Source organism: Babylonia areolata, chromosome 15, assembly GCF_041734735.1.
Source record: "Babylonia areolata isolate BAREFJ2019XMU chromosome 15, ASM4173473v1, whole genome shotgun sequence".
Classification (NCBI taxonomy): domain Eukaryota; kingdom Metazoa; phylum Mollusca; class Gastropoda; order Neogastropoda; family Buccinidae; genus Babylonia; species Babylonia areolata.
Window position 1 is genome coordinate 33,965,470 of NC_134890.1, and position 12,922 is coordinate 33,978,391.

The 12,922-nt window shown below is 43.5% G+C and overlaps 1 protein-coding gene across 4 annotated transcripts in view; it reads right to left on the reverse strand.

Annotated features, from left to right (window-relative positions):
• Window positions 1-3,065: 3,065 nt before the first annotated feature.
• Window positions 3,066-12,922, reverse strand: part of LOC143290594 (uncharacterized) — a 36,324-nt gene continuing 26,467 nt past the window's right edge. For all 4 annotated transcript variants that reach the window (XM_076600180.1, XM_076600178.1, XM_076600177.1 and 1 more), the window contains 3 exons: window positions 11,306-11,408; window positions 9,825-9,889; window positions 3,066-5,909 (listed from right to left, as the gene is read on the reverse strand). In XM_076600180.1, the coding sequence (XP_076456295.1) occupies window positions 5,656-5,909; window positions 9,825-9,889; window positions 11,306-11,408 (422 nt within the window). In that variant the 3' untranslated portion in view covers window positions 3,066-5,655. The remainder of the gene's footprint in view (window positions 5,910-9,824; window positions 9,890-11,305; window positions 11,409-12,922) is intronic.

Here is a 12,922-nt window from a genome sequence, read left to right on the forward strand (position 1 = left end):
CCACCACCCTCCCCCCCCCCTCCTGTTCCCAGTGCACAGCGTTAACTGACCACCACCCTCCCCCTCCTGTTCCCAGTGCACGGCGTTAACTGCCCATGTCTTAAAATCCACAACATAAAATACTGTGGCCCTGCTTTAGTAATGACCTACATTGTCTGGCAGTATGCAACAGACAAGTTGAATGAAAACAAAACCAACTGATGTTTGAATGAAAAGCTGTATGTTGACCCAATGCACAGCTTATGTTAACAGCAAAGTGAGATCTGTGTGATCAATGGCTTCTCCATTACAATGGGGAGTCATTTACAGCTTTGTCTTTTGTGAAGGACTACGACTCAAACCAGAAGGCAAGATTGCACTGACTCTTAGTGCTGCAGCCTTGGGAGGCTAGCTGGCCTTTCGGAACCATCCCAACGCTGTCTGTCCTGGAACCCTCTTGGCCGAGAGAGTGGGGATGTAACGTGGGCAAGACACTCTCCACCATAATCAAATTCAAGCCCAGATAGTTGGGACAGCAGTTGCCTCCTCTGTTGTTCTGATGGTGTTAGTCGGACACGACTGACTATCATTACACATTACACTACTGGGAAGAGTGGCTGTTCATATATTTTATATATTCATATAATATGTTATATTGTTAAAAAATGAAAAGATTATTTTTCAGTACAAGGATCCAAGAGATCAGATCAAATGCTTCCAGTTGAAACTTAATCATCGTATTCTTGTGACAATTATTCGCTTCTGACGGACACGGGAGTGTAAGTGTTGTAAAGATATATAAAAAAAGACACAATTCTACATTGTTCATGGTAGTGTAATCATGTACAATGTTTTGGAAAGTGTTTGTTTAAAATGAAAAGTGTTTAATTGTAGTAGACTTGATCTCAACCATGATAACAAACCAAAAACTGATGGATGTGTCTCGTTTTATTGATAGCGAAGTTCTTTGTACACAAAAGCAGAATAAACAAAGGAAAGCAAGCAGTGCACTCATCCATAAAAAAGATCTCAAACAGGGTCACGAAGCTGATAAGTTTGTTTTGGAATAACTATGAAATATAGCCAATGTGTGCAGAAAAGAGCAGCAAACGTTCGCTCACTACGAGACTAAGCTTTTTAATATCATCGTTGAATTAATATGTACAGTAAATGTTTAGCCTACATTATGTTGATACGGAATTGCCACTATTCAGACCACCCGGAGACACATAATCATCTTGTAAAGCTGCCAAAGAAAGGGGACCTTTCATCCTGCAACAGCTGGCGGGGAATCATGCTGTTGTCTATTCCGGGCAAGGTACTGAGCAGAATCATCCTTGAGAGACTGAAGAACGCTTTGGACAAGACACTTCGGGACGAACAAGCAGGCTTCCGACAAGATCGCTCGTGCACGGATCACATCGCAACCATGCGCATCATCATCGAGCAGTCCCTGGAGTGGCAGACCCCCCTGTACACAGTCTTCGTCGACTTTCAAAAAGCTTTTGACAGTGTCGACCGAGATGTCATCTGGAGACTGACGTACCACTATGGATTTCCACCAAAGTTTGTAACCATCATCCAGCAAATGTACGAAGACGCCACCTGTCAAGTGATCCACGACGGGAAACTGACGGAACCTCTCAGTGTGCAAACCGGCGTCCGTCAGGGTTGTTTGCTCTCACCGACCATTTTCCTGATGGTGGTTGACTGGGTCATGAGGCAGTCTACAGCAGATCGGAGGACAGGCATCCAGTGGACTTTCACTAAACAGCTGGAGGACCTAGACTTCGCAGATGACATAAGTCTTCTCTCCCACAGGCAGCAAGATGCGCAGGAGAAACTATGTCGTGTGGCAGAAGAAGCTGAGAAGACTGGACTCCAAATCAACATTGGGAAAACAGAGGTCATGAGGGTCAACAACAAGAAGCAAGATCCAGTGCAACTACACCAAGAGAACATCAAGGAGGTTGACAAGTTTGTCTACTTAGGCAGTGTTGTCAGCAAAGACGGGGGGACGGACGAAGACATCAAGAGCCGTATCAACAAAGCAAGACACGCCTTCAACACCCTTCGACCAATCTGGAGATCGACAGCCCTCTCAATCCGCAACAAGATCCGGATTTTTAACACCAACGTGAAGTCGGTTCTACTCTATGGCTCAGAGACGTGGAGAGTGACAAAGACCAGCACCCACAAGCTTCAGACATTCACCAACAGATGTCTAAGAAACATCCTGAACATCAGATGGCCAGAGGTTGTCTCCAATGAAGAACTTTGGAACATGACAAAACAGGCCCCACTGGAGACGGAAATCAAGAAACGGAAATGGGGATGGATAGGCCATACACTACGCAAGCCTGCAACAAACATCACAAGACAGGCTCTTGACTGGAACCCACAGGGGAAAAGGAAAGTTGGCCGTCCGAAGCAGACCTGGCGGAGAAGCATTGAGGCAGAGACAAGGGCGACCGGAATGACGTGGGCCGAACTGAAGAGGACCAGCCAGAGCCGGGTGCGTTGGAGGAGTGTTGTTGCGGCCCTATGTTCCCCACGGAATCAAGAGGAATAAGTCAAAGTAAGTCAAGGAGACACATAATCAGCGCTCAATGGCAGCAGTCAGTCGGCTCTAACCAGGTAAACAGCCTGTTGTGCAAAAATGACCCTGAGTTTGTAAAGCGCTTAGAACTTGGTCTCCGACCGAGGATAGGCGCTATATAAGTACTCATATCATCATCATCATTGTCTGTACTTTCTTATGTACATAGTATATCAATTTTCGATCTGTAAACAAAGGATTTATAGAACAGACTTCACACTGACAGCAATCACGTTTTTGATTCGAAAAAACAAACAAACCAACTTGTCTTAACATAAGCGAATACACTTTTTTTCCTCGTAAATTTTCGTTATTCTAACAAAAAGCACATTTATTCTTTGCATTTTGAACCGTTGAAAACATATAACAAGATTTGCAAATATAAGTCGAGTGTTCCAGCAATCAAGGCTAAGTTCATAATTACGCGAACAAAAAAAAGACGAACGTAATGACACGAGACGTGTCGCACTTCACTTGCCTAAATGGTTGTGTGTGTGTGTGTGTGTGTGTGTGTGTGTGTGTGTGTGTGTGTGTGTGTGTGTGTGCGCGCGCGCGCTAACGAAATGTATGTGCACGCGTATAATTTTTATGTGTGTTGAGTAGTAGCCAAAACAATACAGCGTCAACTAAAGCGCCCGAGGAAAGTACGACTGAACAAAGTGAAAACCTCAATTAGAAAATAAAATCATCAGAAATGAATTAACAAAACCAAATAATATTAAAACTTCATTCAGAAAAAACACCAGAAAGGATTTCAAAAACTCAAATAATGTTAAAAGTTCAATCAGGGGAGGTGTGTGTGGGGTGGGGGTGGGGGGCTTAGGGGGCGGGAGTTGGGGAGGGAACATGACAAATAAGTGAAACAAAATCAAACACAGGTAAAACATAATTAGAACAAAAATCAGAAAGAATTCAAACAGAAGCAAACAATGTAAGTACTTAATCAGAACGAAAAAGACAAAAACCATTTCAAAAACACATACTACACAATGTACATAAAAAACCAAGTAAAACGTAAAACATCAAAGTAAAAAAAAAATCATTTACGACATTAAGGAACTTAAAAAATAAAAAATAAAAAATAAAAAGACTTAGGTATGTACATTTTTGTGAGACCAACAGTTAAACTTATGTGCCTGATAAATGAAACAGATTCCAGCAGCCAACAGGCAGATGTTTGTTGCAAAGGCCCACACCACAGGGTTTGTTCACCTTTGCTAACACATCTCCTTCCGAGATATCTTTCTGTCCTTCATTATACACGACACTAACACTAGTATTGACTAAGACATGAAGATCGTGTCTGTGTGTGTGTGTGTGTGTGTGTGTGTGTGTGTGTGTGTGTTTGTGTTTGTTCTGTTTGTTTTTAGCTAAGCAGTGAACGACTCTGACGTTTGCTCGGCGTAAAAACAGGACGGTTTAGAGTTACCTCCCTTGTTAACGGCCTGCTTGACGGCAAACTGGTTCAAATGCACAAATAGATTTGGCTTACAAATGTGTGTCACCCATGTCATTTTTTGCACAGTCTTTTTATTGTCTACTGGGAAAATAATACGTTGACTTTTTTTATTTACTCATTTTCATAATGTAGGTCTGTTTTTAGCAAAGTCGCTTTTTAACTTGTAGGGGGAAAAGCCCCCCACCCCCACCCCCCATTAAAAAAAAAAAGGAAAAAAAAAGATGACATCAACAACGATAAATAAATGAAAATGAATAAATGAAATACATCACCTGTTCGTTTCACTACTCTCTTTTCAGCTGATTATCCACGAGCAGTACAAAAAAACATCGCCGGGTATTAGTTTTCTATCGTCCTTTCTAATGTGTGTGTGTGTGTGTGTGTGTGTGTGTGTGTGTGTGTGTGTGTGTGTGTGTGTTCAAAACCCCTTTTTGTTTATTCCCGTGTGTCTCATAACGGTTGGGTTTCCTGACAACTGATCCGACCAGAGAGACATCCATATGGACACACATGTCATGCACAGATATACACAGGTGCTGGTATGCAGTCTGCATAACACTGCGAAAATAAATGAAATTATGACACTTCCCATTATGATACATTAATGATAATAATAATGGACATTTGTATAGTGCGTTTCTCCAGAAACACTCCTCAAGGCGTTTTATATTTCGTTTCTCACTCCCCGCCTCCCCATCAATACTCCTCTGCACCCGCACCCCCCCCCCCCCCCTCACACACGGAAGCACGTGCCAGATAACACTCAGGCAGCTGAACGTTGGAAACCACCCAGCCACCCAGCCACCCAGCCATTCCAAAGAAAACACTACCACAGATTTATGTAAAACTATCAGGACAACAACATTCTGACGTGATGTTTAAAAAGGATTTTAACAGTTTTTGTTTTTTTTCACGCTCAAGCAAAATAAACGGAACGCATCATTCAGAACTTTGAAGTAAAAAAAAGATAGAGCATGCAGATGTGTATAATCAAAATACCGACAACCGATAAAAAAGAGGACCTATTCTTGACTCAGACTCCACTGATCATCCAAGAATGCATTTGAAAATTGACAATGATGAAAGTGAAAATCAAATAACAGATAAAATGGACAGCAATAAAACGTTTAAACTAAACACACCAAACATTATTATTTACAAAGAAACCAAACCAACTGTTTTTTCAGGCGGGTGGGTGGGGGTGGGGTTACACTGGACCTTTCACTGCTGGACGATGATATCCGAGCATTTCTTCATAACTCTTGCCAGCCCCTTCCCCTCTTTATCCTCTCTGACCCCGACACAAAGCCCCATGTCCAGTGCTGCTGTCACACCTGCCAAACAGGACTTCTTGTTCACTCGCCTGTACCTACCCTGCCCTTCCACCCACCTATCCACCCTGACACTGATATGTTCAATCATCAGATGGATCAACATCAACCGTGTACATCAGGTATTTCTGCGCAAATAAATAGCAGAAGGTTTCTTTCGTGAATTTATCATCTTCACACCTTCATTTGACATTCTGTTTCGACCAGAAAGCTAACCAACCCAACATGTGTATAAGTAAACGTTTCGGCAAAAGGTTTTCATTTTCATAGCGGTTCCACCCGTTTACCTACTCACAGATTTCATACAGATCGTCAGTGGATGACTGCATTGTCGCATACGGTTGAGGGTCGTCTGTGGTGTTTCCGTAAACCGCGGATTTGTCATAGATGTTTAGCTGTGGGCGTTCACACGAACTCTGACCGTGCTCGTGAGACGTGGAGGCTGCTCCTGTGGCCTCTGTGAGCTCCAACTGGTTGTCATAGACACCGTCTGCTTCCGTGGCCTGGGGGCTTGACGTGGGGACATCCTTTGGGCCGGCATCTGACGAGAGAAAAGAACAGATGAGAAAACAGATGACAACTGTCAGCGCGTGCCTGATCTTCTTGTGTGATCTTCAGCGATCGTTTTGAACAGCCTTTATTTGTAACACCGTAACACCAAGGTGTTTGTAACACCATGATTGTAACACCATAACACCAAGGTGTTTGTAACACCATGATTGTAACACCATAACACCAAGGTGTTTGTAACGCCATGATTGTAACACCATAACACCAAGGTGTTTGTAACACCGTGATTGTAACACCATAACACCAAGGTGTTTGTAACACCATGATTGTAACACCATAACACCAAGGTGTTTGTAACACCGTGATTGTAACACCATAACACCAAGGTGTTTGTAACACCATGATTGTAACACCGTAACACCAAGGTGTTTGTAACACCATGATTGTAACACCATAACACCAAGGTGTTTGTAACACAGTGATTGTAACACCGTAACACCAAGGTGTTTGTAACGCCATGATTGTAACACCATAACACCAAGGTGTTTGTAACACAGTGATTGTAACACCATAACACCAAGGTGATTGTAACACAGTGATTGTAACACCATAACACCAAGGTGTTTGTAACACAGTGATTGTAACACCATAACACCAAGGTGTTTGTAACACCATGATTGTAACACCATAACACCAAGGTGTTTGTAACACAGTGATTGTAACACCGTAACACCAAGGTGTTTGTAACACCATAACACCAAGGTGTTTGTAACACAGTGATTGTAACACCATAACACCAAGGTGTTTGTAACACCATGATTGTAACACCATAACACCAAGGTGTTTGTAACGCCATGATTGTAACACCATAACACCAAGGTGTTTGTAACACAGTGATTGTAACACCATAACACCAAGGTGTTTGTAACACAGTGATTGTAACACCACAACACCAAGGTGTTTGTAACACAGTGATTGTAACACCATAACACCAAGGTGTTTGTAACGCCATGATTGTAACACCATAACACCAAGGTGTTTGTAACACCGTGATTGTAACACCATAACACCAAGGTGTTTGTAACACCGTGATTGTAACACCGTAACACCAAGGTGATTGTAACACCATGATTGTAACACCATAACACCAAGGTGTTTGTAACACAGTGATTGTAACACCATAACACCAAGGTGTTTGTAACGCCATGATTGTAACACCATAACACCAAGGTGTTTGTAACGCCATGATTGTAACACCATAACACCAAGGTGTTTGTAACGCCATGATTGTAACACCGTAACACCAAGGTGTTTGTAACGCCATGATTGCCTTTCTCTTGCAGACACAGTTTTCCCTGTTTGTCGACCTGAATATCTGTCTGTGTGTCTGTCGACCTGATTATCTGTCTGTGTGTCTGTCGACCTGAATATCTGTCTGTGTGTCTGTCGACCTGATTATCTGTCTGTGAGTCTGTCGACCTGAATATCTGTCTGTGTGTCTGTCGACCTGATTATCTGTCTGTGTGTCTGTCGACCTGAATATCTGTCTGTGTGTCTGTCGACCTGATTATCTGTCTGTGTGTCTGTCGACCTGAATATCTGTCTGTGTGTCTGTCGACCTGATTATCTGTCTGTGTGTCTGTCGACCTGAATATCTGTCTGTGTGTCTGTCGACCTGAATATCTGTCGGTGAGTCTGTCGACCTGAATATCTGTCTGTGTGTCTGTCGACCTGAATATCTGTCGTTGAGTCTGTCGACCTGATTATCTGTCTGTGTGTCTGTCGACCTGAATATCTGTCTGTGTGTCTGTCGACCTGAATATCTGTCTGTGAGTCTGTCGACCTGATTATCTGTCTGTGTGTCTGTCGACCTGATTATCTGTCTGTGTGTCTGTCGACCTGAATATCTGTCTGTGTGTCTGTCGACCTGATTATCTGTCTGTGTGTCTGTCGACCTGAATATCTGTCTGTGTGTCTGTCGACCTGATTATCTGTCTGTGTGTCTGTCGACCTGAATATCTGTCTGTGTGTCTGTCGACCTGAATATCTGTCGGTGAGTCTGTCGACCTGAATATCTGTCTGTGTGTCTGTCGACCTGAATATCTGTCTGTGTGTCTGTCGACCTGAATATCTGTCGTTGAGTCTGTCGACCTGATTATCTGTCTGTGTGTCTGTCGACCTGAATATCTGTCTGTGAGTCTGTCGACCTGAATATCTGTCGGTGTGTCTGTCGACCTGATTATCTGTCTGTGTGTCTGTCGACCTGAATATCTGTCTGTGTGTCTGTCGACCTGAATATCTGTCTGTGTGTCTGTCGACCTGATTATCTGTCTGTGAGTCTGTCGACCTGAATATCTGTCGGTGAGTCTGTCGACCTGAATATCTGTCTGTGTGTCTGTCGACCTGAATATCTGTCGTTGAGTCTGTCGACCTGATTATCTGTCTGTGTGTCTGTCGACCTGATTATCTGTCTGTGTGTCTGTCGACCTGAATATCTGTCGTTGAGTCTGTCGACCTGATTATCTGTCTGTGTGTCTGTCGACCTGATTATCTGTCTGTGTGTCTGTCGACCTGAATATCTGTCGGTGTGTCTGTCGACCTGAATATCTGTCTGTGTGTCTGTCGACCTGATTATCTGTCGTTGAGTCTGTCGACCTGAATATCTGTCTGTGTGTCTGTCGACCTGATTATCTGTCTGTGTGTCTGTCGACCTGAATATCTGTCTGTGTGTCTGTCGACCTGATTATCTGTCTGTGAGTCTGTCGACCTGAATATCTGTCTGTGAGTCTGTCGACCTGATTATCTGTCTGTGTGTCTGTCGACCTGATTATCTGTCTGTGTGTCTGTCGACCTGAATATCTGTCTGTGAGTCTGTCGACCTGATTATCTGTCTGTGTGTCTGTCGACCTGAATATCTGTCTGTGTGTCTGTCGACCTGAATATCTGTCTGTGTGTCTGTCGACCTGAATATCTGTCTGTGAGTCTGTCGACCTGAATATCTGTCGGTGAGTCTGTCGACCTGAATATCTGTCTGTGTGTCTGTCGACCTGAATATCTGTCTGTGTGTCTGTCGACCTGAATATCTGTCGGTGAGTCTGTCGACCTGAATATCTGTCTGTGAGTCTGTCGACCTGAATATCTGTCTGTGTGTCTGTCGACCTGAATATCTGTCGATGAGTCTGTCGACCTTAATATTTGTCTGTGTGTCTGTCTGTCCCAGTTTGAAGACTCGTGATTGTTGACTGGTTGTTGCTGTCGTTTGATCTACTTGATATCACCAAGTTGAGAGAAGACTGCTTGAAACAGGAAAGACTCAAAACGTTAACAACACCAGTGTCAGTGTCGGTACCACCTCTCTCTCTCTCTCTCTCTCTCTCTCTCTCTCTCGCTCTGAGCTGGCATCATCCAGGCACACGCATGTGAGCTCTGATTCTTAGATAGATAGATAGATAAAAGGACACACACACACACACACACACACACACACACACACACAGAGTTAGTCAGACAGACGAGGCAGCAGTGTTGAAGACGCAGTACAAAGCCAGGCTATGTCAGCACACTGTGCTAGGGGACAGTCACACAGACACTATTGTCAGCACTCTGTGCACAGTCACACAGACACTATTGTCAGCACTCTGTGCACAGTCACACAGACACTATTGTCAGCACTCTGTGCACAGTCACACAGACACTATTGTCAGCACTCTGTGCACAGTCACACAGACACTATTGTCAGCACTCTGTTCTAGCGGACAGTCACACAGACACTATTGTCAGCACTCTGTGCTAGCGGACAGTCACACAGACACTATTGTCAGCACTCTGTGCTAGCGGACAGTCACACAGACACTATTGTCAGCACTCTGTGCTAGCGGACAGTCACACAGACACTATTGTCAGCACTCTGTGCTAGCGGACAGTCACACAGACAGCACATTCTGACCAGGCTGTTCCCTGCCCACTGTGCCCTCCTTTCTTGTCCCGGGGGCTTGGGTTCGCTTCCGTGACCTGCCAACACACACCAAACAACAGATCTGAGCCGTTGGAAATGGAAGTCACTCGCTTACATCTGCAATGCGGACGGAACACAAACACACCTGAACACTGCACCAACAACCAAACACACCTGAACATTGCACCAACAACCAAACACACCTGAACATTGCACCAACAACCAAACACACCTGAACGTTGCACCAACAGCCAAACACACCTGTACATTGCACCAACAGCCAAACACACCTGAACACTGCACCAACAAACCAGCATACCTGTACTTTGCACCAACAAACCAGCATACCTGTACTTTGCACCAACAAACCAGCATACCTGTACTTTGCACCAACAAACCAGCATACCTGTACTTTGCACCAACAAACCAACATACCTGAACATTGCACCAACAAACCAACATACCTGAACATTGCACCAACAAACCAGCATACCTGTACTTTGCACCAACAAACCAACACACCTGAACATTGCACCAACAAACCAACATACCTGAACATTGCACCAACAAACCAACACACCTGAACATTGCACCAACAACCAAACACACCTGAACATTGCACCAACAAACCAGCATACCTGTACTTTGCACCAACAAACCAACACACCTGAACATTGCACCAACAAACCAACACACCTGAACGTTGCACCAACAAACCAACACACCTGAACGTTGTACCAACAAAACAACACACCTGAATATTGCACCAACAAACCAACATACCTGTACATTGCACAAACAAACCAACACACCTGAACATTGTACCAACAAAACAACACACCTGAATATTGCACCAACAAACCAACATACCTGTACATTGCACAAACAAACCAACACACCTGAACATTGCTCCAACAACCAAACACACCTGAACGTTGCACCAACAAACCAACACACCTGAACATTGCACCAACAAACCAACACACCTGAACATTGCACCAACAAACCAACATACCTGAACACTGCACCAACAAACCAACATACCTGACCATTGCACCAACAAACCAACATACCTGAACATTGCACCAACAAACCAACATACCTGAACATTGCACCAACAAACCAACATACCTGAACATTGCACCAACAAACCAACATATGTTCCACAAACCAACATACCTGAACATTGCACCAACAAACCAAACACACCTGAACATTGCACCAACAAACCAACATACCTGAACATTGCACCAACAAACCAACATACCTGTACGTTGCACCAACAAACCAAACACACCTGAACATTGCACCAACAAACCAACATACCTGTACATTGCACCAACAACCAAACACACCTGAACATTGCACCAACAAACCAAACACACCTGAACATTGCACCAACAAACCAACACACCTGAACATTGCACCAACAAACCAACACACCTGAACGTTGCACCTACAAACCAACATACCTGTACGTTGCTACGACAGCCCACGTCAAGGCAGCTGCCAGCAATGCCGACAGAACGCCCACCGTCGCGTACCACTGCACTGGACTGTTGTCGGGTGCATGGCCTGTGAGGTCACATCACCTGGATTATTTTTGGCACTTGTCCTATTCGGCCTACTCGATATATATAACTGCGTTTAAAAACGAAAGCAAACAAAAAAGCAAGCAGCATGCATGCCTACCTACAAACCTCATCGTTTTTAATGTTTATTGCTGAGGATCGACGTAATCATCCTCATTCCTGGACGACGATGATGACTATACTCGTAATGATTTAGGTACAGCTGCCGGATGGCATCAGTTGAGTATGTTATTAGAATAGTACTCCAGTCGTTGGATCCACGCAACAGTAAATATGCACCTGTCTTACTTTCGCCCAAAGGCATAGCAAAACAATTGCTGCATAAAGTAGCATACCCAAACAAATCGCTGAACATATCCTGTATAGAGTAGCACCCCCAAACAAATCACTGAACATATCCTGCATAAAGTAGCATACCCAAACAAATCACTGAACATATCCTGCATAAAGTAGCATACCCAAACAAATCACTGAACATATCCTGCATAAAGTAGCATACCCAAACAAATCACTGAACATATCCTGCATAAAGTAGCATACCCAATCAAATCACTGAACATATCCTGCATAAAGTAGCATACCCAAACAAATCACTGAACATATCCTGCATAAAGTAGCATACCCAAACAAATCACTGAACATATCCTGCATAAAGTAGCATACCCAAACAAATCACTGAACATATCCTGCATAAAGTAGCATACCCAAACAAATCGCTGAACATATCCTGCATAAAGTAGCATACCCAAACAAATCACTGAACATATCCTGCATAAAGTAGCATACCCAAACAAATCGCTGAACATATCCTGCATAAAGTAGCATACCCAAACAAATCACTGAACATATCCTGCATAAAGTAGCATACCCAAACAAATCGCTGAACATATCCTGCATAAAGTAGCATACCCAAACAAATCACTGAACATATCCTGCATAAAGTAGCATACCCAATCAAATCACTGAACATATCCTGCATAAAGTAGCATACCCAAACAAATCACTGAACATATCCTGCATAAAGTAGCATACCCAAACAAATCACTGAACATATCCTGCATAAAGTAGCATACCCAAACAAATCGCTGAACATATCCTGCATAAAGTAGCATACCCAAACAAATCACTGAACATATCCTGCATAAAGTAGCATACCCAAACAAATCACTGAACATATCCTGCATAAAGTAGCATACCCAAACAAATCACTGAACATGCCATACGTAGAGAAGCATACTGAAACAACCCGTGTAGATGCATCATACCAAAACAACTGACCAACATATCCTGTAGCATACCAAAAGAAAACAATTACTAAACATATACTGTATTGCGAAACGTACCAAAACAATTACTGAACCTCTCCGGTACCAGGTATTATGCCAAAACAACGAATGAACCTGTCCTGCATCATGAGTCAACGTATAAACACATCCTCCTGAGCTTGTGTACCAGTCTTCCAGCGCATGTTGTGGCTGAGAATCAACCACTGTTACA